We start from the raw sequence: 25,588 nt of genomic DNA, 5'->3' as shown, positions 1-25,588 counted from the left end.
ATGCAATTGAAGAAAAGAAGAAATAGAAGAAAAAAAGAGGCATTGAGACACCGAACATTTGGGGGAAACCTGGAGATTCGTGCGGAATAACTTGGAGATTCGTGTGGATGCTTAGCTGCCCTGTGACTGTCAGGTTGTGATGGGATAACTCTGATAAAAAAAAAAGGAATACAAGAGGACGGACATGCTGTGCTCGGCCTCGTCGCCGCCTCCTCCCGCCGGCGGGCATGCCGCCGCCGACCACCACGCGCGCCTGAGGTCCGCGGCCGCGCGCTCCGACCTGCCGGGCGCGCTCGCGGCCTTCGCCGCCATGTCCTCCTCCGCGTCCGCCAGCCCCGTCCTCCGCACCTTCACTTCCCTCCTCAAGCTCTGCGCGGCGCGCGCCGACCTCGCGACCGGCCGCGCCGTCCACGCGCAGCTCGCCGCGCGGGGGCTCTCCGCGGAGTCCCTCGCCGCCACGGCGCTGGCCAACATGTACGCCAAGTGCCGCCGGCCGGGCGACGCGCGCAGGGTGTTCGACCGTATGCCCGTGCGCGACCGCGTCGCCTGGAACGCGCTCGTGGCCGGGTACGCGCGGAACGGGCTCGCCGGCGCCGCCATGGAGATGGTCGTCCGGATGCAGGAGGAGGACGGCGAGCGGCCCGACTCCGTCACTCTGGTGTCCGTGCTGCCCGCCTGCGCCGACGCCCAGGCGCTCAGGGCCTGCCGCGAGGTGCACGGGTTCGCGGTCCGTGCTGGCTTCGACGAGCTCGTCAATGTGTCCACGGCGATCCTTGACGTGTACTGCAAGTGCGGGGCGGTTGAGGTTGCTAGGGCTGTCTTTGATCGGATGCCGGGCAAGAACTCTGTGTCTTGGAATGCCATGATCAAGGGGTATGCTGAAAATGGGGATGCTACTGAGGCTCTCGCGCTGTTCAAGAGGATGGTGGGGGAGGGCGTTGATGTGACGGATGTATCTGTTCTGGCAGCATTGCACGCCTGTGGCGAGCTTGGGTATCTTGATGAGGGGAGGCGTGTCCATGAGCTACTTATGAGGATTGGGCTGGAGTCAAATGTGTCGGTGATGAATGCTCTGATCACCATGTACTCCAAGTGCAAGAGGACCGACCTCGCTGCCCAGGTTTTCGATGAGGTGCGCTACAAGACACGGATCTCCTGGAACGCCATGATCCTCGGGTGCACACAGAATGGAAGGTCAGAAGATGCAGTGAGGCTCTTCTCTAGGATGCAGCTGAAAAATGTGAAGCCTGATTCGTTCACTCTCGTCAGTGTCATTCCTGCACTTGCAGACATCTCAGATCCACTGCAGGCAAGATGGATCCATGGATACTCTATCAGGATGCACCTAGATCAGGATGTGTATGTTCTGACAGCCCTTATTGACATGTACGCAAAATGCGGCCGTGTCAGTATAGCTAGAAGTCTCTTCAAATCAGCAAGGGAAAGGCATGTTATCACATGGAATGCGATGATCCATGGGTACGGCTCACATGGTTTTGGCAAGGTTGCAGTTGAGCTGTTTGAAGAGATGAAAAGTTCTGGCAGAGTGCCCAACGAGACAACATTCCTTTCGGTCCTATCGGCATGCAGTCATGCTGGTTTGGTTGATGAAGGGCGGAAATATTTTTCGAGCATGAACGAGGACTATGGGCTTGAGCCTGGGATGGAGCACTATGGTACCATGGTGGATCTTCTTGGCCGAGCTGGGAAGCTAGATGAAGCGTGGTCTTTTATCCAAAAGATGCCTGTGGACCCTGGCATTAGTGTTTATGGTGCAATGTTAGGCGCTTGCAAGTTGCACAAGAATGTGGAATTGGCAGAAGAATCAGCGCAGAGGATCTTTGAGCTAGGGCCAGATGAAGGTGTGTATCATGTCCTCCTAGCTAACATTTATGCAAATGCTTCAATGTGGAAGGATGTTGCAAGGGTTAGAACTGCTATGGAGAAGAAAGGCCTCCAAAAGACTCCTGGATGGAGTATTGTGCAGCTCAAGAACGAGATTCATACCTTCTATTCTGGAAGCACAAATCACCAGCAGGCAAAGGACATTTATGCAAGGTTGGCTAAGCTAATAGAAGAGATCAAAGCTGTGGGGTATGTGCCGGACACTGATTCTATACATGATGTAGAAGATGATGTCAAGGCACAGTTACTCAACACCCACAGTGAGAAACTTGCGATTGCATATGGGCTCATCCGCACATCCCCTGGTACAACAATTCAGATAAAGAAGAACCTCCGCGTCTGTAACGACTGTCACAATGCAACCAAGTTAATATCTCTGGTGACAGGACGGGAAATAATCATGAGAGATATTCAACGATTTCACCATTTTAAGGACGGTAAATGTTCATGTGGAGATTACTGGTAATGAAGTGTTGAAGGCAGTCTAATATGGATTTTGAGATGATAAAACTTCGCACAGCTACTATACAAGTAAGCCTATGAATTCGGTACTATCATGTGGACTAAACTAATTGGAACATATATTAAGGCACTTGCCAAGTTTTATTTGTGGCACACTTTGTGTGACCATAGCACTCTCTAGAAATGATTTTTTGTTATTGATGATCAGAATTTTAGATCTGAATTACCTTGCCACACTTTTTCACAGGTCTAGCAGGTGCCTTTTGTATTGGCATCATGGCTAAAATTCTGAAGCACCAGGCAGCTCTTAGCCTCTTATGATCATCTAACCTTCTCAGGGAACATTCTGTAGATCCCAGTCCATTTACATTGGTATTGTAACACATTTAACAATTGTAATGTTTCTACCTTCATTTGAAATAGTGCACATGGAAGTTGTTGACCACAGAAAACACTGCTATTTTATTTTCGTCTGGAATTAGATGATGTACATGATGAGTGCAAACTGTTGATAACTAATAAACACTTGGTCTTGCCATTTTGCATACTTGAGACTGTGAGATGAGTATGTAACAACATCTTGTATCCTGTAATGAAAATCAAGGACTGTAAGAACATTCTGTCTTTTATTCACCACTTTGTTCCCGCATTATCCCAAAATCCCATTAAAAACGGATTGACATATGCATGTGTACAATTGAGTATATATTGAATACATAATTCTTCTGTTGAATGTTTTGTGTACTTTGAAGCTAAGGGTCACTTATCACTCTGAATTTTGTTCCCAATTGCTGTTTAAAACTATTCTACAGTCCTGCTCCATGGACATGTCAGCTCTCTTTTGTCTCAGTTTTTTGAACTTTGTGCTAATGGTGTCGACATCTGCCTGCCAATTGTAGCAATGAACTCCACTGCCACTTTGAGTGCATTAATAGATGCCAGGTTCATCAGGCTTGTTGATGACCATGTTGGTTCCCCTCCAGCCAGATCAGATACTCCCCGGAACACAATCACAGGTACGCCAGGAGATGTTGTTGTCTGTTGAAATATCAAGTGCTCTTAATTAGTGATATCTTAGATTTTATGATTGAGCTGATATGTTGGAGCGCAAATGTTTAAGTAAAGACTATGAGAGATAAGATACGGAACCCACCATCACCACTGCTGCGCTCTCCTCATCTATTGTTGACACTGCAAATTCTCTGAAAAGGAACTTCCGGTATTCTGCATTGTCTAGAAACATGTCGGCTGATGCTCCTTTTAGCCCATGAACCACTTGTGGCGTTTTTGGTAAGCAGAAAGTGTCATTACATCTTTCAAGGTTGACCTACAGAAATTTTACAGGTAGTGCAAATTTTAGGCTGTGATTCTATGCATTAGCCCGTACTTGCTTAGCTGAAATATAGTGGTATCTCTCACCTTAAGTCCTTCTGCTATTTTGAACCATGCTGAATCTACAGGTAACCAGAAAACTTCTTCCATGGGCTTGCCAACTGAGTATAGCTCCTCATTTCTGTATTTCAGAGACCCTAGCAGGTTCTCTCCTCCATTCGGGACGTTAAATTGTCCAAAGTTTAGTTCTGTTGACTCTTCTTTAAGTGATTTGTACTTCTGGAAAAATCAAAATCAAAATACCAGAGGTCTTGTTAAGTAGTGAGTTCAAAGTATGAGATGGTTGATGGTAAATTATCTTCTAAATTCTAATTCTGTGGTTCTTAAATTATCTTCTCTTTGGAGTCCAGATGTGTTTACATTCTACTAGTGTGATTCCCCTTGTTTTAGTGTACCACACAGTTTAAACTGCACATATGCTTTTAGAAGAACTATTTACTTGGTTTCTTCTTCTTTGAACTAATTAATTTATATTTTATCTCAGCGCAATAAATTTTGTGTCCTTGCAAGAAAACTGGATTTAAAGATGACCAGATTCCAGTTTTTATCTGTATCCGCAGTTCTGCACTCACCAGTATTGCAACATGAAATGGGGAATTAAAGCTAATTACACTAGGAGGGTACCTTCCATGTCCAAGCGCCTGTATAAGCAACTAACTTGGGGACACTGACATCTCCAAATGACATTGAATCATTAGAGCTTCCTGCTGTGCCATAATGGACAATACCAGACACGGTAAAGACGTCGACGAGAGTTTGTACAGTGACAGCTGCATTCAACTGGAAGAACAAAGAAACAGTGGTAACAGGTAAGCATAGTACAATTCGTATTTGAATTCATACGTTGTTGTTTACTGCCTACAAGTATTTCTTTCTTGATTTCTTTTTATAAATCAAAAGGAGCTCCTCCATATAACAGCAGGAGTGATAAATGCAGAAGTTCAGGTTTTAGTACCCTGCGTTGCCCTGTCAATGCGTATATAACATTCACACCTCGAATACTCCCGATGTGAAACCTCCGTCCTGGAAAAATGAGGTTAGACTATTCTTCAGGCCATAGGAAGATAAATACATATATGCATTAAAGACTGTGAAATACTTGGTCATGGAGCTTGAATGAGAGCTCAGTCCTATCAGGAGAAAGCAAAATCAGTGAACATGTAAAAAAGATTACGGTACAGCGGAGAACTTGTTATGATTGTATCTTCCTTTTCCATTTTCTTTTTCTAATGGAGTATGTTATCTTCTTGTGTGTCATGTTTTCCTTCTAGTCGCTTTCTGGACCCCCTTTCCATAGCTGTTATCGAAAATGAGTAAATGGGTCAATCTGCATTCAGGTCTTGGAAGGGAGTCCAGGTCTTTGTGAGCGCAGATCATGCAAATTTGCAGAGCCAGTAAGGTTCGTCGTGTGTGCACAGCTTCAGGCATCTCTTAATTTCAAGTTGATATTCGCCACTCTTAAGTGTTATAAACACCACACTATCATGTCTACCTGTTGCCCCACTCTGTTCTGTGTTGTGTGTTGGTGTCTCGGTCCAGTTAGCAGCAGTTCAGCACTCGCTGCTTGCTGTCTGATAACAACCAAAAAGTCAACTAGGAATGCCCAAACTCACCCACTGCTTGCTCAATCTACAGAAAAGCCGAAAGCGATTCGGATCAGAAACGGGAGGCTGAGACTCACCGTAGAGGTCAATGAAGGGCTGGACGTGCCAAGGCCTGAAGTAGCCGGAGGCCTGGAGCGCGGTGTCCTCGGCGACGTACGACATGACGAGCCCAATGGACGGGCCGTGCCTGTTCGCCCTGTCGACCTGCTGCCGCACCCTGTCCATCCCGGGCAGCGCCGGCAGGGCAGCCGTCGACGAGCCCGCCATCAAGCAGAGCAGCAGGACTAGCGGCAGGCTGGAGAGCTCCATGGCCGTGGCTGGCATGGACAAGGAGCAAGCAAGCCAGCTAGGAGCAAACTTAGAAGCACAACGATACGAGAGGATGGAGCAGTTTAATTAGCTCCGCTGGTCTGTGGTCCGCGATGGCGACGGTGATTGGGTCGGGTTGGTGGAGAACGTGATGAGCGTTTTCCCATTTTTTATATTCGGATGTGATTCGGGATGTCTCTGTCAGAGGATTTGGGCCACCAAGCAAAATCACGTGCTGAATGTTGTACTGGGAAAAACATGGCAAAATAGAGGAGGGTTATTCGTTCTTTTTATTTGTTTTTGTTTTTGGGTACCTCAACACTGTTTATTTCTGTTAGTGGAACTGGGCTTGCCCTTGCTTAAGAAAATGTAAATATTGCTGAAAATCATTTGTGGAGTTGGTTTTCTGGATCACAAAGTCCGACATCATATCTCAGACTTCATGATAAGTGAAACAGAATGGTAGAATATGCATGTGTTTATATAGAAGCCGGGCCGCCATCTATACCTGGTGCGTTTTATTAATTTCCCCATCGACCTTCATGTGACATACATGCCTAAACTACACTTACCCGCTCCTATATATTTCACCCCATGTTCGCATGAACGCGTAGGAAAGCCCATCATCTCGTCCATTCATCCATGCATTTTACATTTGCACATCTGCCTCTTTTCACCATTTTCATTCAATAAGTATATTTCAATACACATAAACATAGGACATGATGGCGGACACATAATCAAGAGGATGTTAGCAAACATGCATGACTGGGAGGCACCAAGAAAGAAACAAATACATGAATTTATCGTTCCGCACCAGATAGCGATCATGTTGCCACATCCAAGGAGCGCACTCCTCGATTGATAGTTGGACTGGAAACATGGCAGCTCCTAACCGGCCCCTTTAGCACCGGTTAGGGTGCGTTCGGTTTGTAGGATTTTCGCACGAATCTCGAAGGAATACTGTTCACGAAGGTTTATGTTGCTTTCTGGTGTTCGGAATGCAGGAATCTCCTACAGTAGTTCTGAGGAAATCTGCCCTTCCGATGCTCATTCCAGAGGAAATGGAACTTCTGCGTGGAGCACATTTTTTCGCGGAAGACCGAGGCGAGATGCCTTGAGCGTTGGCAGTTAGTATACAGAGCTAATTAAATTAAAATAAGCTGATGTGTGACGCAATGAGGTGAGAAGTAGAGATAAAGCTGCCCTTGTTCACCGCTATTGCCATGCTTTCCCATCGTTTTTCTATGGCCACTCAAGCGTGATCCGAACAGCCTACTTTTTTAGATTCCCATGTTCCTAGACCCTATAGGTTCTCTGGTAACCTTCAGCCCTATTCCTGTGAAGTGTCTTTTTTCCTTTGTTTTTTCTCCCTACGTACCGAACACAGCCTTAATAGTTACTCCCTCCGGTCCAAATTACTCGTCGTGGTTTTAGTTCAAATTTGAACTAAAACCACAACGAGTAATTTAGAACGGAGGGAGTACATCGCATAGGGGCGCGCGGGCATGGGCCAACCCATGAATCGCCAAGTATGTTCCTCACTCGCACGAGTCACACTTGTTTTCCTTCGTTTGCACAGCGGCACAGGGGCATAACTTGCCTTTTTCTTTCACTCATTCTGTAGAAATCTATTGGTCTAGGGAGAAAAAAAAGAATAATTTTCTAGTATTTAAAAATTTGTGAATAGGAAAAATGTTCCGTGGGTTTGAAAAAACTCAAGAATTAGAAAAAATGGTTTGCGAATTTACAAAATTCATGAATTTGAAAAAGTCCATTGATTTTGGAATTTTTCCAGAAATTTGAAAAAACTTCATCAATTTTGAAAAAAATCACCGATTTTGAAAAAGAGGACTGTATATCAATTTTGAAAAAATCTCATCAATTTTGAAAAAATCTCATCAATTTTGGAAAAATCTCATCAATTTTGAAAATAAACTGCTAGCTGTTTGAAGACCACCAAGAAGTCAACCTAGTGCTTCATTTGCACAATCTACAACAGGCGATTTGGATCAGAAACGGGAGGCCCAGACTCACCATAGAGGTCAACATAGGGCTGGACATGCCAAGGCCTGAAGTAGCATGGTGTCCTCATCGAGGTACGACATGACGAGCCAATGGACGAGCCACGTTTGTTCGCCTTGTCGACCTGCTGTCTCACTCTGTTCATCCCAGGCAGTGCTGGCAGGGCTGGTCGTCAACGATCCCGACGGTAAGCAGAGCAGCAGGACTAGCGGCAGGAGAGCTCCATGGCCGATGCTGGCTTGGACAGGGAGCAAGCAAGCCAGCGAGGAGCAAACTTAGAAGCACAACAATAGGAGAGAATGGGGCAGTTTAATGCCTTGTACGATGGTAGGTGCCTACAGAAAAAAAAACCGGGTTTTCTGAAGCACAGTGCCTATTTTTATAAGAGAGACGTTTAATTAAGCGTTTATCATCTACCGTAAGTATTAATGCTTAAATAAAGACTAATTTATTTCTCTAAGCACCTCGCTAAGCGTCTTGCATTGTACAAGTCCTAATTAGCTACCCTGGTCTGTTTTCCACGATGGGGATTAGGTTGGTGGAGAACGTGATGAGCGTCCTCCCATTTTTTATACTGGGATGTAATTGGGGATGTCTCTGTCAAAAGATTTGGGTCACTAAGCAAAATCACGTGTTGAATGTTGTACTGGAAAAGCATTTTCAAAACGGAGGATGATTATTTGTTGTTTTACCTTTTCTTATTGTTTTGTGGTAGCTAAAATACTGTACGTTTGTGTTAGTTAAATTGTATATCTATATACCTACTAATAAAAAGAGAACCATTTCTTACCACCGTAATTTCGTCCGTCCATTTTGCTCCAATTTTTGCACATGTATGTAAACCGGTTTGTTTCTTCGTTATCTTTCCAGCTCGGCCAGCCGTTTTGGGCCTGTTGTACGGCCCAACCCATGCAGCCCAGAAAAATAAAATAGGCGCTGTGTTCCATGATCAAACGAGAGGTCCTATGGGACGCTCGCGAGCGGCAAAGAGCAGAGCATTCACTGAAGAGCGTGCATAAAGGGCTGGCCCATTCGTAAGCACTGAACGTAAAAAATCACGGAAATTTAAAAGCAGGCGCCTGGACTCTAACTCCTGACCGCATGCTAGAAAGTACAGTTCGTAACCGATTGAGTTAGCAACTGTTGTTGGCCGCAGCGCAGCGCAAGTACTTAGTAATAGCTACAACAGTTTTTTTTTAAGGAATACCTACAGCGGCAGACCCGTTTTCTAAAAAAGCTTTCAAAATTTCTTGGGAAAATGTGAAAAAATTTCCTTATAAAATGCGAATATTGTTTGAAAATATAAAAAAAATTCAAAATTTGAACAACTTCTAAAACGCGAACAATAATGAAAAAGTGAACAATTTTTTATATAGGATGAACAATTTTTAAATATACATTGAACATTTTTGTAATATACGCCGAACAATTTTTTAAAAAAATTGAAAATTCTTGTGATATACACTGATTTTTTTGTCAAAATACACAATGAAAATTTTGTAGTATATGCAGGACAATTTCTTGATATATGAAACACGTTTCAAATACATGGTGATAATTTCTTAATATACGATGACATTTTTGTAATACACGATGAGTATTTTTATAACGCATGGTGAACTTTTTAATAATATAAGGTGAATATCTTCTTAATATATTATAAACATTTTTAATAGACGATGAACTTTTTAAGAAATAGAGAGAAAAGAAACTGAAAACTGAAAAAATATAAAATATAATAAAATAAATAAGAAGAGAAAAGAAAAAGAAATTGAAAAACGAATAAAACCGGGTTAAATAACAAAACAGGAAAAACATGTTCATTCTTGCAAAAAAAAAGGAAAGAGCGGTTCAGGGAACCTTCTACCAAAACCAGCCAGACCCCACACAGGGATCCCGCAACGAAGAAACAGGAGCGAAGCCGAATCGTGGGCCGGTCCAAGTGGAAGCGATGGGGTTGCTCGCTCTCAGCGAAGCTGCGATGATTTGACGCTAACATGTGTCATATAGGAACCACCGGGGAAGGTCAGGAGCGTGGAATACATTGTGGAGTACTGCAGTCCCGGGGAAGGTCAGAATGTTTCAATGGAGATTATCGAAACAATCGCTGCCAACAAATGACGTACGTGCGCACCGTCATATGACAGACTCCAGCCTATGCGGGTTTTGTGGAGTACAAGACTCGTGGCGACATTCGCTACTGGAGTGCGTCGTATCGCGGAGTGTGTGGGCGCTGGGAGATGAGGAAGTGATGCATAAAATCATGGCGACTACATAGCCGAATGCAAAAAATTGGCTGTTCACTCTGATCAAGAGCTTGTCGCATGAGAATTTTGCTTTGTTGGCGGTCACGGCGTGGTCGATATGGCATGCCCATCGTAAAGCTATTCATGAGGCAATCTTCCAAAGCCCCCATTAGACACACTCCTTCATCAAAAGTTTTATGGCAGAACTCGGCGTGATCAATGATGCAAACCGGCGCCCCCGACAAGGAGTGATTCAGGCTCCGCAACAAAGACAGAACCCCAAGAAGCCACCTCCCGGAGCGTGCAAAATACATGTTGATGCCGCTGTTCGCGCCAGAAGAGGAGGATCGGCTGCCGCAGTATGCAGAGATGAGGCGGGAAACTATATTGGGGCTTCGGCGCTGGTTTTGCAGGGTGTCACTGACCCTGCGTCTTTGGAAGCGATAGCATGCCGTGAGGCGTTGTGTTTGGCGGAAGATCTGAATATCCACAATTTCGTCATTGCATCAGATTGCAAACAGGTAGTGGCAAACATTGGCCACAATGCTAGAGGAAGATATGGGGCAATTATCAGCGAGATTCACAGTAGAACTGTTAATGTCCAATGTAAATTTACTTTCGAGTGTCGTGCTGCGAATTATGAAGCACATAGTTTAGCAAAATTTTCCCTTTCTAGAGGTCCTGGTCGCCACGTCTGGTTTGGCGTTCCTTATAACCAGAACCGTATCCCACTTCATGTGGCTTATGATGAATAAAGTTATTTATCACCCCTAAAAAAAAGGAACCACCGGGTCGAACTCTTGACCTGCGTCCTGTCGGGAAGGCTTCGTTCCCCAGAGCTACACCATCTTTGTATGCATACCACAAGATTCGTCCATCTATGAAATAGTCCCACCTCGCTAGCTTACACCCCCAACCCATTGATTTAGATATGTCTGTGATTTGAAATTAGTAAGCAGCCTCAAGAATCAAAGTAGAGGGTAAGGAACCTGTCCCGTTTGCTCACAAGTAATATATGAGCACCAAGAAAGAAAAGGATCTAAAAGAAAAAGAAAAAGCTTTCAAATGTGCATGTGGACTGTATGGCGTCAGTTGGGGCTGGAGGGCACCCGTATAGAACTGGAAAGCACAAACTCAGCCGCGGAAGGGCGCAACATGGTGTAGAACTAACTGAGAAGGAGCAATCAGAGGTGATCTATTTCCACTGATATCCATGAGCAAGGATGGATTGGCGATGGCGATTTGAACGTCAATCAGTAATAAAGCCTCATGATTAACCCTAAAAAAAAGTACTACACTCCAAATCTAATTAATACATTACTCACAGGAAGTGTTCACCAGTTCCAACTTTTTGTGTAATCTAAAAATTGTTTGCTTTTGAAAAATGTTAGTATGTAATTTTTAAAAGTTATTCACGCATTTTTAAATGTCTGTATAGTTCTAAGAAAAGTGCTCACGTATTAAAATCATGCTCATATAACCTGAAAATTGTTTACCCTTTTCTCAAAAAAAAGTTTATGTAATTCTAAACATTGTTCACATGCTTAAAAATATACTATTCGTTATTTAAAAAATATTTGTAAAAGTACAAGCAATCTAAAAAGTGTTCATATGTTTTAAAAATAATGTTGATGCATTTTGAAAACGTATACACAATTTAAAAGGGAGTGGGCGTATGAGGGGGGTATAGACTACATCAAAATCGAAAAAACGATGTTTCCTTGAAAAAGTCTAAGAAATAGTAGTAGTAGTCAAAAAGTGCACTTTTTCCATATATTTCGATTTATAGGGATCCCTATCTTTATCTCTATCCACAGAGATACCTATAGGCCGTAGGTCGGGAGGCGAGGCCATCACACCCAGCTCGACTAGATTAGTTTTCAAACTATTAGCCGTTCACTTGTGATAATATGTTCAATGATAGGTGTACCTGTGGTCCAAGATCATCACCATGCGATTGACCATATTCGGACACATTGTGATCAGGTCGACACCGTGACCTATTTTCCGTGAAGGCGAGGATGATAAGCGACAAGACGAATTAGGTGCTATGTTGAAATAGATAACGTGGACCTGTGGAGGGGTCTTGAGTCATGCTTAATGTGCAAGGAGAATGCAATTGTTTTTCTTCTATTGCAACGCATGGGCATGTTTGCTAGTACTAATATAATGGATAGATAGAAATAGAATAGCTTGAGATCAACTCAAAAATAAATGAGCTGAGTTTGAGCTCCTTACGTAGCTTGATCTAATGACAAGCTGATCTTTGACACCTCCATGGCTAAAATAGTATAATTATGTATAATGATCTCATTATATATACTAAAAGGAGCCAGACATCGTGTACGTATAGTTATTACACCAACGGTGTAGGTTGTTAAAATAATGCTCATATAAACTGAAAATTGTTTACCCTTTTCTCAAAAAAAATATGTAATTCTAAACAGTGTTCACATGCTTAAAAATACACTATTCGTTATTAAAAACATTTCTAAAAGTTCATGCAATCTAAAAGGTGTTCATATGTTTTAAAAAGAATGTTGATGCATTTTGAAAACGTATACAATTTAAAAGGGAGCGAGCATATGAGGGTTTATAGACTACGTGTAGGCCGTAGCAAGGGAAGAGTGGCCATCACACCCAGCTCGACTAGATTAGTTTTAAAACTATTAGCCATTCACTTATAATATGGTTCATTGATAGGTGTACGTGTGGTCCAAGATCATCACCATGCGATTGACCACATTCAGACGCATTGGGATCAGGTCGACACAATGACCTATTGTCCGTGAAGGCGAGGAGGATAAGCGACAAGAGAATTAGGTGCTATGTTGAAACAGATAACGTGGACCTGTGGAGGGGTCTTGAGTCGTGACTATTGTGCTAGGAGAATGTGTTTTCTTTCTCCATTGCAATGTACGGGCATGTTTGCTAGCACTAATATAATAGATAGATAGAAATAAAATAGCTTGAGATCAACTCAAAAATAAATGAGCTGAGTTTGAGCTCCTTACGATAGCTTGATCTAAAGACAAACTGTTCTTTGACACCTCCATGGCTACAATAGTATAGTTATGTATAATGATCCTGTTATATATACTAAATGGAGCCAGACATCGTGTACATATATTTATTACACCTACGGTGTAGGTTGTGTATGTATATTTTCTCTCCCTTTATATCTGAGAGCAAACATGAAAAGTTAATTAAGCATAGAGAAAATTAGGTGTCAATACGGTATGTGGTTAGGACATATGCTAAATATCATGTTGTGGTCTATCAAATATAGGAAATTACGTTGTAAAATTTCCATCGTCTAATTTGAATCGAAACTAGCTTGAGATCTGACTCGCAATCATTGTATGTGGTTTGGGTCATTCAGCAAAATCACATGTTAAATGTTGTACCGGGAAAACATTACAAACATAACAAGATTATTTTTTGTTTCTAATTTTGATTTATTTAGTGATAGCTAAAACACTGTTTTGTACTTAATATAATTTGTACAATCAATTTTCTTGATCACAATGCCAGACATCATGTGAGACCCCATGAAAAGTGAAATAGAACGGTAAAATTTGCATTTGTGTCTGTAAGAAACCAGGCTGCCACCTCTTCCCAGTGTATTTTATTAATTTTGCCACCTACCTTCACAGGCATGCAACATCACTTTGCATCTCCTATATATTTCACCTCATTTTCTCGTGAACATACATGCAGAGCCATCATCTCTCATTCATTCACTGTTACACTTTCGCATAACTTTGTCTTGGTTATCTTCCTATAATTGGTACATCCTAATACACACAGGCAAGGGAAACGATAGACATAAAACCAAAACTGTCAATAAACACATATGACTAGGAGGCATAGGGAAAGAAACAAATACGTGCATGATCCCTTTGACAACCATAAACAGCCATGTTGCCATGAGTGAGAAACACACTCCTGCATTGATGGTTTGGATTGCGACCTCATCGGCTATGCTTAGGGCTGGATGAGCCGAGCGGGATTTTGGGCTCAGCCCAAGCAAGAATTAGCTTGGTGCAGGCATGGATCTTCTTGAGAGATGAAGGCCAAGCCGAGTCAGCTTGTTTGACTTATTCCTGCCACGTGCCGAGCCCAATTCAACCCGAGCTAGCTAATCAGCTTTTAGCCTGAGTGCAGCCCAACATGCCAAGACTCAAAAACTTGTAGGTTATGTCTTCAACACCTTGTAGGCTATGCCGTTATACATTGTACCACTTAAAGTATGTTCATGGGTAAGGGCTACTTCTCTCTTTTGTTGTTTCCCATCACAAAGGTCTTGATGTGTGGTGTTTTGGTAAAATCTGGCGATTACTATGGATTTGTGTATGGGTCATTTGCCTGCTTGTGCAATTTGGATCCGGGGTAAATGTTTCATTCCAAACCAAAATGAGTGGCTAACAATTATTACATATATATCTTTGGCCCATTTCAACACACTGATCTACTACACAGACAACGCAAGGTAAAAAGAAAGTTGACTTAAGAAGGAGACATTATGAACATGTACTGGTTGTCTCTTATTTTGTAACTGAGTATGTCACCCTCCCACAACTTATTCGTTGTAATAATAATTTCGTGAATAAAGTATGCTTGAGCTCAAAATAATCAAATATAATACTGGATCAATTAATCATTATTGGATTGTGGAGCATATGTTTTCGACTCATAGTTGTTCATGAGAGACGTCGGGCCGCGTTGGCCGGTCTTCTAGAGCAAGCCAGCACGGAGGATGGTGTTGCTGAGAAGATTTATTCCAACCTGGCGTAGCCTGGTACCCATGCAAGCGATGAGTTGTTGACATCTAAAGGCATTTCTAGTCAATCCCCAAAAATCGATTAGAAGAGTAAAAATTTCGGTTTACTGCTTTAACCGGCAACTAGCCATAGTGGCAAATCAAATAGTGAAATAATTGTTTCACTCCGAGTGGCCACCAAGGAGTAAGGGGGTGTTTGTTTCCAGGGACATTTTTGTTTAGGGACTAGAAAAAGTCCCTCTTAGAGACTTTTTTACCAAACGGGAGAGACTTTTAGGGACTAAACTAGGCATTTGGGACTAAAAAGAAGAAGTCCCTCTTAGAGAGTCTTTTTGAGACTTTTTCCTGCCCTGCCCCCTACCGCGCCTCACCTTATCCTTTTATCCACACCGCTCCAGCTCCCTGCCCCGCTCTGCACAGCAGAGTCGCCGCCGCTCCCCGCCTCCACGCCGCACCTCCAGTCGCCGCCGCTCCCCGCCCCCGCACAGCACCTCCAGTCGCCGCCGCTCCCCGCCCCCGCACCGCACCTCCAGTCGCCGCCCCGTGCCCCGCCTCCATTGCCCGGAGCCGCCGCCGCCATGGATGGCGATGAAGACGATGGTCTTCACTTCTTCTCTCAGGTCCTCCCATCACCAGGCTTCACAGGGCTCATCCGCGGGCGGAAATTTGGGGAGGGGCATGGGCTTCTTCGATCTGAACAACAACGTCGACGACTACCCCGACTTGGGCTCGTACCAGCAACTCCTCCGTCGATGAACAAGTGGTTTTTCTGTTTTTATTATTTATGTAGTCTGTACTAGTTAATTATTAGGGGCAGCATGGTCTTTTAGCATGTCATTTATTATCCTCTAATCCATATTTAGTCCCTGGAAACAAACAGGTAGGGACTAGAGACTTTTTAGTTGGGACTAAAAAAAGTCCTAGGACTTTTTAAACAAATAAGGCCTAAAACACTCCTAAGCGCACCACTGCCCAAATCCACCACCGCACGTCTCCTCCTATGGCTGGATCCGGCCGGCGCGGCTCGTAGCCACCCATCCGCAGCGTTTGGCCAGCGGATCGACGCCGGCAGGGATGAGCCCGCCAGTAAGCAAAGCAGCAGGACTAGCGGCAGGCTGGAGCGCTCCATGGCTGTGGCTGGCATGGACAGGGAGCAAGCCAACAAGGTGCAAACTTAGAAGCACAACAATACGAGAGGATGGAGCAGTTTAATTAGCTTCGTCGGTCTGTGATCTGCGATGGTGATTGGGTTGGGCTGGTGGAGAACGTGATGACCGTGCTCCCATTTTTTCTACTAGGATGTGATTGGGGATGCCTCTGTCAAAGGATTTGGGCCATTAAGGAAAATCATGTGTTAAATGTTGTACTGGAAAAAACATGGAAAAACAAAGGAGGATTATTTGTCGTTTCTATTTGTTTGTTTATTTCCCTTTTTATTTTCGTTTGTGGTACGTATAGTGGGGGAATTTGGGGGTTCCCTTTCTAAAGAAAATAAAAAGATTGGTGAAAATAATTTATTCAGTCAGTTTTCTTGATCACAGTGGCGGGCATCATATCTCATACCCCATGAAAAGTGAAATAGAATGGTAGAATATGCATGTGTTTATATAGAAACCGGGCTGCCACCTCTACCTGGTCCATTTTCTTGATTTCCCCACCTACCTTCACATGTCTAAACAACACTTGTCCACTCCTATATATTTGACCCCGGTTTCGTGTGAACGCGTAGGAAAGCTAGCCCATCATGTCTCATTGATCCATGCTTTTTTACATTTCCATATAACTCTCTCTTGACCATGTTCATACATTAAGTAGATTTCAATACAAAGAAACACGGGAGGTAATGGTAGACAGAAAATCAAGGAAATACACATATGACTGGGAGACATACGGAAAGAAATAAATACAAACCCTGTACGCTATGCATAGGGTTGGCCGAGCAGAGTTGGCTTTTGAGCTTGTCTCAAGCTAGAAATAAACCAGTGCAGTCTTGGCTAGGCCTGATAGATGAGCTGGTTTGTGTGAGTTATGTTGTTTGACACGTTCGTGCCATGGGTCATGCCCAGCACGATCCGAGCTTGCTGGTCGTCTTTTAGCCTGAGCGTAACCCAACAAACCAAGTCCCAAAGACTAGAAAGCTATGTCCTCAACACCTTGTAGGATACGTTTGTTATATAATTTGTTCACATTCCTTGGTTGATATCACATTATTTCGTATCGCAAAGGGCTTGTCATGTGGTTTTTTGGGAAAAATCTTGATTACTGTGAATTTGAGGATGGCTCATTTGTCCCGTTTGCACACAAAAAATAGGGTATGCGTGTGTTCCAGGGGTGGGGGTCACCCACATGAATATATCACTGAAGTTGTGATCTGATGTTAACTGATTACAGGGTATTACATAGTTACATGGACACATTTGCGCGTGAAGAGAGGTACATCCGCCATGAGAATTCGATATTCTTGGCATCAGGTTAGCGGTGAGACCAAAGATACATATCTTGAATCAGAAGTCGCAGGGAGAGGGGGCCTTATGGATGTTTTGGCCTCAAACAGTCATGGAGTTTCTGGCGTCCCAAATCTTCTACCCATCGAAAAGTGATGCTCCCCATAAGAACTACCCATCGAGAAGAGAGTGTCTCGCTCCCGACCTCGCCCAGCCCCGATTCACATCGCCCTGAAGCTAGCTCCCACCGCATATCGCTATTAAAATTTTATTTGCATTTTGCAACCTAATTGCAACAACTCTTCTTTGTGCACTAGCGATAAAAATAACATGTCACTACTGGAAACAGAGAATTTGCCTTCTATCAGATCTTTGCCGTCTGCTAGCGGACGGCAAAGAAGGCCTTTGCCGTCTGCTTCTAAAAAATGGACGACAAAGAATTGGTTGACCACAAAGATCCTATTTTCCATCAGCCAGTTCTTTGCCGTCGGCTGGCAGACGACAAAGATTCTTTGCCGTCCGCCAGGGTGGGGTCCAATGAAGGCCCAAACCCTAACGTCCACCAGCCCCCCTCTTTGCCATCCGCTAGCCGATGGCAAAGATTCTTTGCCGTCCCTTGGCTGACGGCAAAGAACGTGCCCACTAACGGCCTCTAGCGGCCACCCTCCCACTCTCCCCGGCCCCACCCCTCTCTCTTCCCCTCTCTCTCCACCCGCGCGCCCTCGCGCCGCACTGTCGCCGCCCAGCACCGCCGCCGCCCCACCATCCTCCCTGCCCTGGAGCCCTCCGCCCCACCGTCCCGTCGCCCTTGCCGCCCGCCGCCCAGCCGCCACCCCACCACCCTCCCTGCCCCGGATCTCCCCGCCCCCGCCGTCCCGTCGCCCCTGCCGCCCCCGTCCCAGCCGGCCCGTCGCCCACGCCGCCCCGCCGCCCCGTCACCCCCGATCTCCGTCGCCCCCGCCGCCGCCGCCCGGGCGCCGCCACCACGCGGCGCCACCCGCCCCCACTCTCCCTGCCCCGGAGCCCCGTCGGCCCCACCCTCCTCCTCCACTGCCGCCCAGCCCCCCTCCTCCACCGCCGCCCGTCGCCACCGCTGCCCTCTCTCTGGTGAGCTCCACCGCTGCCATCTCTCCTTTTTTTCTTCTTTTTTCTATTTTTTAGATTTACTTTAGTTTAGGCTTAGTTTAGTTGAATTTTAGTTAGGTTGATGGCAATCCTTCTTCTTGTGCTCCGTTTACACTTCCACATAACTCTATCATCTTAAGATTTTCATATAATAAAGATCATGCATGTGAGTAGTTAGTGGTGGGCTTTATAAATGACTAGTTTTCTGTTCCATCGGAAAAATGTAGCTTGGAGGTAAGGCCAGTAGCATGTAAGTAGCGCAAGCTGGAGATGGAGGAGGCGGAGATCGAAAACTATCAGGACGAGGACCGACTGACTTAGGGTCTATCAAACACTACTCCGTAACTGGGTAAAGTGCATGACTTGCTGCCTCACCCTGTCCATCCCAGGCAGCGCCGGCAGGGCCGTCGTCGACGAGCCGGCCAGCAAGCAGAGCAGCAGGACCAGCGTCAGGTGGGAGAGCTCCATGGCCGATCCTGGCATGGACAGGCAGCAGCAAAGCCAACGATCAGCAATCTTAGAAGCGCGATGAGGGGATCGGGCAGTATAATTAGCTCGGCTGGTCTATGGCCCACGACCACGATGGTGATTGGATTGGGTTGGTGGTGAACGTGATGGGTGTGCTCCAAATTTTTTTTATGCTTGGACATGGTTGAAGTTGTCTCTGTTAAGGGATTCGGTCATCAAGCAAAATCACGTGTTGAATGTTGTACTGGGGAAAACATGGCAAAAACAGAGAAGGATTTTTTTGATATTTCTATTTGTTTTGATCTATTGTTAATTTCCTTTTGGTTTTGGGGTACCTGAACACTGTTTCTGTTAGTGGAACTGGGGGTTGCCCTTGCTAAAGAAAATGTAAGTGTTACGGAAATAATTTGTCAAATCAGTTTTCTGGATCACAAAGCCCGACATCATATCTCAGACTTCATGAAAAGTGAAATATAATCGTAGAATATGCATGTGTTTATATAGAAGCAGGGCGGCCATCTCTGCCTGTGCATTTTATTCATTTCCCCACATACCTTCACGTGACATGCCTAAACAACACTTACCCGCTCCTACATATTTCATCTCATTTTCGAATGAATGCGTAGGAAAGCCCATCATCTCTCATTCATTTTACATTTCCACATAACTCTCTCTTCACCATTTTCTTATAATAAGTAGATTTCAATACACATAAACATAGGACATGATGTTCGACACATAATCAAGATGATGTTAGCAAACACGTATGACTGGGAGGCATCAAGAAAGAAACAAATACGAGAATGAATCCTTCCACACCCAATAGTGATCATGTTGGCACGCCCAAGGAGCGCACTCTTCCGCTGATAGTTGGACTGCAAACATGGCAGCTCCTAACCGGCCCCTTTAGCAACGGTTAAGAGTTACAACGCATAGGGGCGCGCGGGTATGGGCCGGCCCATGAATCGCCAAGTCTGTTCCTCGCTCGTACGAGTCGTACCCGTCGTTCGTTCGTTCGCACAGCGGCACAGGGGCATAACTTGCCTTTCCTTCGCTTGTTCTATAGAAATCTATTGGTCTAGGGAGGAAAAACATGACTAGCTTTTCCCGTATTTAATAGAAATCTGGTCTAGGGAGAAAAACCTTTTTCTAGTATTTAAAAACTTGTGAATAAAACAATGTATGTGGGTTTGACAAAACTCAAGAATTAGAAATAGGTTCGCAAATTTTCAAAATTCATGATTTAGAAAAGTTCATCGATTTTGGAAAAAAGTCAGAAATTTGAAAAAGTTCATCAATTTTGAAAAAACTTCACCGATTTTGAAAAAAGTACTGTCTATCAATTATGAAAAAAGCTTATCGATTTTGAAAACAAACTGCTAGCAGTTTGAAGACAACCAAGAATTATCAATTATGAAACCAAAAAAAGATTTGGGTCATTAAGCAAAATCACGTGTTGAGTGTTATACTAGAAAAACATTGCAAAACAGAGGATGATTATTTGTTGCTTACTTATTCTTATTATTTTGTGGTAGCTTAAATATTCTATGTTTGTGTTGGTTGAATTAAAGGCCGGGTGTTTATTAATGTGAGATTTTCTAGCCTATTTTTTATCATAATTTTATTTTAACACACACACACACACTCCCTCTAAACGCTCTTATAGTTCTTTACAGAGAGAGTAAGAGCATCTACAGCTCGACTAGGCAAAAAAAATCTGGCAGTGACCGGTCAGTCATCAAATTTGCACATCTGCATCCGGATACCTCGTACTAGAAATCTTCAAGCACTACGTCGATCAACTACCCTAGTCCTCTTCGGAGATGTCCACTATCTCTGTGCCTGGCTCTGGGTACATGGGCGGCAGCTGCAGCGCTGGCTCCTGCGGTCCTCCGTGCCGGCCTCCACATACATCTTCGCTTCGACCTCGTCGAAGAGCGCGTCGGTCGCCGCCTATTCCTGCCAGTTGTCCTCCACATATGCCTCATCTTGGATGGACTACATGATGGTCTGCTGCTTCACCATCTCGTCCACTGGGGCGATGGCAAACTCCGCCTCCGCGTCCTCCATGTTGCTGCTCCGCCTCGTTTGCCTCCTCGTCCTCCTCCACCTCCATCGGAGCCGAGTGCTGCTCCTCTCCCTCCTTCTCCTCCTCCTCCGCCTCCGACGAGTCCGGAGGAAGCACAACAGCGATGCGGACGGCGCGCATGACGTACCTTGCTCGGATCTCCTGCACGATCTGGTACAGGCACTCCGGCATGAGGATAGCGTAGGTGGTTATCTTTTGCCGGGCCATGGCGAAGCCGAAGAGCATGGGAAGAGTGGTGTACAGGGAGACAGGAGGTGGATGGGCTCGGGCTGGCGGCGCGGAGAGGGAGGAGGTGGATGGGCTAGGGTTGGGGCACACCTGCCAGATTTGACTTCGGGCGGCGAACCAGAGTGGTGCCACACGACGTTCACCCGCCCACCAGAGGAGATGTCCGTCGGACCGCCGGGTTTCCGACCGATTCCGCATGGGACCCCGTTGTCAGTCCGACGTGGCGGATGCGCCCGAGCGCCCTCATATTCACCGCATATTTGGGCTGGATATGAGAGGTGCCGGTCATCCCGGGCTTTTGAGGACCGTTTGAGGTGCCCGTCTGGGTCGAATTTTCATGACCGGGCCATCCACCCGGGCGTTTGAGATCGGTTTGGGGTGTCTGGCTGTAGATGCTCTCTAATAGATACTCCCTTCGTCCCATAATATAAGAACATTTTTCAAGTTAAAACAATTTGAAAAATGTTCTTATATAATACGGGGCAGAGGATGTAGATAGAAACAGAATAGATGAGATCAACTAAAAAATAAAATGAGATGAGTTTGAGCTCCTTACGTAGCTCATCTAAAGACAAGCTGATCTTTGACACCTCCATGGCTAACACAGTACAACAGTTATGTATAATGATCTTGTTATATATACCAAAAGGAGCAAGACATCGTGTACGTATATTTATTACACCTACGGTGTAGGTTGTGTATGTATATTCTCTCTCCCTTTTTATCTTAGAGCAAACATGAAAAGTGAATTAAACGTACAGAAAATTAGGCGTCAATACGGTATGTGGTTAGGCCATGTGCTAAATATCATGTTGTGGTCTATCAAATATAGAAAATTATGTTATGGAATTTACATCATCTAATTTGAATTGAAACTAGCTCGATATCGACTCGAAATTGGTTTGGGTCATTCTGCAAAATCACTTGTTAAATGTTGTATCGGGAAAACATTGCAAACAAACAAGATTGTTCTTGTTTCTATTTTTGATTTTTTTTATTTGGTGATAGCTAAAACACTGCTTGTTTACTTAATATATAATTTCTACAGTCAATTTTCTTGATCACAGTGCAAGACATCATGTCAGACCCGACAATAAGTAAAATAGAATTGTAAAATTTGCGTGTGTCTATAAGAAACCAAGCTGCCACCTCTTCCCGGTGTATTTTATTAATTTTGCTACCTACCTTCAAAGGAATGCAACATCACTTTGCCTTTACTATATATTTCACCTCATTTTCGCGTGAACACGCAGGCAGAGCCATCATCTCTCATTCATTCACGCTCTACACTTTCGCACAACTCTTTCTTGGTTATTTTCGTATAATCGGTACATTTCAATACACACAGGTAAGGGAAACGATCACCCGCAAAAAGAAGGGGAAACGATCGACACAAAACCAAGACTATCAATGAACACATATGACTAGGACTAGGAGGCATAGGGAAAGAAACATATACATGTGTGATCCCCTTGACAACCAAGAGCAGTCGTGTTGGCATGAGCGACAAACACACTCTTGCGTTTATGGTTGGATTGTGATCCTCGTCGGGTATGCTTAGGGCTGGATGTGCCGAGCGGGCTTTTGGGCTCAGACCAAGCAAGAAATAGCTTGGTGCGGGCTTGACTTTTCTTGAGAGATATGAAGGCCGAGCCAAGTCAGCTTGTTTGACTTGTTGCTGCCATGTGCCAAGCCCAGTTCAACCCGAGTTAGCTAATCAGCTTTTAGCCCGAGTGCAGCCAATCATGTGAAGGCCCAAAAACTTGTAGCTTATGTCTTCAACACCTTGTAGTGTACGTTGTTATACACTTCTCTTTTGCGTTGTTATGCATCACAAATGGCTTGTTGTGTATTGTTTTGTTAAAAGCCTGATTACAATGGATTTGTGGTTGGTTCCTTTGCTGGTTTGTGCAATTTGGATCCAGGGTAGCAATGAGTTGTTGTCAGCTCAGTGTGAAGAATGTGCAAGCAAGTTGCTTCTTAATATCTTAATGTTTAGTACATGTATGCGAGGTCTAATGAGTGATCTGTACTTCGATGATCTCCTTATACTTCTTGTTCAATACAAGGATGGATCGATAAGTACAGTTCTATTTGTTGGTGTTCTGAAATTATATTTCTGGTAATAAGAAAGCTCCTTGATGAGTCGCAACATGAACAGATCATTCTATTATTCATATAACCAAATTCATGTTTTTTGTACTTGTTTACAATATCTATTGCCCCAGAGGCAAAGAAATAGCGAGAGGCACGAAGTTTGATGTCCCCGTCGATGTACGACAGCATCACAAATCCAATGGACAAACCTTCCTGTTCGCCCTGGCAAAACCTGTCGTCACACCCTAGTCTATCCCAGGCACAACCATCGACCAGCCCGTAAGTAATTAAGTAGAATAGCAGGATGATAAGAACCGCTTACTATAGGAGGACAAGATCTATGTACATTTTTTTTCGGAAGGGGGGACTCCCCGGCCTCTGCATCAGAACGATGCATACGGCCACTTAGATAAATAAATTGGTTCAACAAAGTCGTAGAGTCATAAAACAAAATAAAGTCGAGCTCACATAGACCTCGACGCTAAAACAGAAAAAGGCCATAAAGCCACAACCGGCTGGCATAATAAAGATAGGAAAACTAATTGCCTATCATATTACATGACCGCCATCCAAACCGGTTGAAGATATCCCGCGCTACCATCTCCCACCGGACAGATCCAGTAACCAAACGCTCCCTGGCCTCCGTCGGAGTGAGTAAGGACCACATACGGATCAGCGCCGTAGCACGGAATACAACCTGCAAAAAATGAATAGTAGTTATTCTGTTAAAAGCCAAATCATTTCTGCAGTTCCAAATTGCCCATAACAACGCACAAACTCCTACACGAATGTGTCTAGCTGTAACGGACTCTATCCCATCCAGCCACATTTCAAATAACGACCCGACCGAACTCGGAGGAGTAATGTTAAAGGCAATTTGCACGGAGCACCATAAAATTCTCGCCAACAGGCACTCAAAGAAGAGATGCTTAATGGTCTCATGCCGATCACAGAAACTACACCTAGTAGATCCTGTCCAATTGCGCTTAACCAAGTTGTCCTTTGTTAGGTGGCCATGGCTGAAATGGATTAAACATACCAACTAGCTAATTCACTCTATTGGTCTTATTAGCCGGTGTTGCCTATGTATTTTGCCTCATATTGATGTGTGTGTTGTCTTGCCTATGTATATACAGGCCGGTGAGAAGTCATTATGTTTTTATCTCTTTGATGCAAAGTAAGTCAAGAAAAGTGTCCTTTTTTGGATAAAAATCCATCGGTCTATGGTCCATATTTCGGCGTGTGTTAGAGAATGCGGTGATTGGCCAGTATAAGATGGTGAATGGGTTTGTGGAGGATGTGATGAGCGTGCTCCAATTCTCTACTTAGACAGATGAAGATGATGTCAACCTTAAGGATTTGAATTGTTATGTATACCCATGGTTTTAAATGTGATTATATTGGAACAGAGCTTTTGGAACAAAAACATGCCGAAACAAAGGAGGAATATTTGCAGTTTGACAGCAAGCTTTGCAAGTTGTTAATCATGGAGACTTAATTAATTTGAGTGTTTCTGTACAATAGAAGTGTAGAAACAAAAATCTACTATATGTAATGTGCATTTACCTGCCTCATTTTGACTATCCTCCTTGTCCATTAGAGATGAAAAAGACACGTTCGAGTTAGAATTGAGTATTTACCTCAGAAAAGTGAAATGCCACAGATTATACAAGGATAGATAAAAGTGATTTCATCGGTCATTTCTCTTGTCCACATCACCGAAAGATCAAGACTCATGAAAACTGAAAGAGAGGTAATTAAAGTCTTTAGTTGGGCTCCGTGATTCTGTCAGCCATTAATCTGTGCAAGTTTTTGCCCATAGAGACTTACTTAATTTACCTAGAGAGACATAGTTGCAACTAGCCTCCTGTGCACTACAGACTGACAAAAAGATGTTCCAGTTAGTACCCTGTAATTTATTTTTGCGGAAAAGTTAGTACCCTGTAATTATCTTAGGAAGAACAAAGGCTATGGTTTATTATTCTTTTTTGTTTTTATCTTCCTACATTAAAAAAGATCATTTGTTTCTCTTGGTGAAAATTGGCAGTTGTCCTTGCTAAAGAAAAGTAGAAAACGCAAGGATTGCTGAAAATCATTTCTTCAATCATTTTTCATGATATCAATGCCACACATGGTAGGGCATATGGAACTGAAATATAATTGATGGTTTTGCATGTGTTTCTTACAGAAAGGAACACCGCCACCTATATCAAGTGCATCTTATTAACTTTCCACCGCCTACCTTCACATGTTTAGACAACGCTTTCCATCCTATATATTTAACCCCATCCTTGTGTGAACATGCATACCCCATCCACGTTTACACGTCCACATAACTTGGTATTCTGAAACTTTTTTGTGTAATAAATAGATTCAGTTAAACACGAGATATGGTGGCATACACGAAACCA

At 44.0% G+C, this 25,588-nt stretch overlaps 2 protein-coding genes across 6 annotated transcripts; one reads left to right on the top strand and one right to left on the bottom strand.

The window, feature by feature from the left end:
• The first annotated feature begins 136 nt into the window (after positions 1 to 136).
• LOC123164958 (pentatricopeptide repeat-containing protein At1g11290, chloroplastic) lies at positions 137 to 4,531 on the top strand. 5 transcript variants are annotated; one of them, XM_044582579.1, is made up of 4 exons: positions 137 to 2,436; positions 2,615 to 2,739; positions 3,267 to 3,383; positions 4,320 to 4,531. In XM_044582579.1, exon 1 carries the CDS (start codon positions 185 to 187, stop codon positions 2,369 to 2,371), a length of 2,187 nt encoding a protein of 728 aa, XP_044438514.1. In that variant the 5' UTR covers positions 137 to 184; the 3' UTR covers positions 2,372 to 2,436; positions 2,615 to 2,739; positions 3,267 to 3,383; positions 4,320 to 4,531. The 5 variants fall into 5 exon arrangements, with proteins under 5 accessions (XP_044438514.1, XP_044438513.1, XP_044438515.1 ...); XM_044582578.1 differs by having other exon boundaries at positions 4,244 to 4,431; XM_044582580.1 differs by lacking the exon at positions 2,615 to 2,739.
• Positions 2,975 to 5,715, bottom strand: LOC123164960 (bark storage protein A). Its single transcript, XM_044582582.1, has 6 exons — positions 5,441 to 5,715; positions 4,715 to 4,782; positions 4,384 to 4,539; positions 3,787 to 3,978; positions 3,521 to 3,694; positions 2,975 to 3,405 (listed from the first exon to the last, which is right to left on the bottom strand). The coding sequence occupies exons 1-6, from the start codon at positions 5,685 to 5,687 to the stop codon at positions 3,214 to 3,216; spliced, it is 1,029 nt and encodes a 342-aa protein (XP_044438517.1). The 5' UTR covers positions 5,688 to 5,715; the 3' UTR covers positions 2,975 to 3,213.
• Positions 5,716 to 25,588: the final 19,873 nt, after the last annotated feature.

This window comes from Triticum aestivum, chromosome 7D (assembly GCF_018294505.1).
Source record: "Triticum aestivum cultivar Chinese Spring chromosome 7D, IWGSC CS RefSeq v2.1, whole genome shotgun sequence".
NCBI lineage: Eukaryota > Viridiplantae > Streptophyta > Magnoliopsida > Poales > Poaceae > Triticum > Triticum aestivum.
The sequence above is the reverse complement of the archived record's forward strand: the minus strand, read 5'-3'. Positions and strand labels throughout refer to the sequence as shown.

What these genes read in the sequence shown, in the direction of transcription:
- LOC123164958 (XM_044582580.1), top strand. Translation starts at nt 185, where the DNA reads ATGCTGTGCTCGGCCTCGTCGCCGCCTCCTCCCGCCGGCGGGCATGCC.
- LOC123164960 (XM_044582582.1), bottom strand. Translation starts at nt 5,687, where the DNA reads ATGCCAGCCACGGCCATGGAGCTCTCCAGCCTGCCGCTAGTCCTGCTG. An exon ending in CATTGACAGGGCAACGCAGG is followed by an intron (nt 4,540 to 4,714) that starts GTACTAAAACCT and finishes TTGTTCTTCCAG; the next exon opens with TTGAATGCAGCTGTCACTGT. An exon ending in CAGGCGCTTGGACATGGAAG is followed by an intron (nt 3,979 to 4,383) that starts GTACCCTCCTAG and finishes TGATTTTTCCAG; the next exon opens with AAGTACAAATCACTTAAAGA.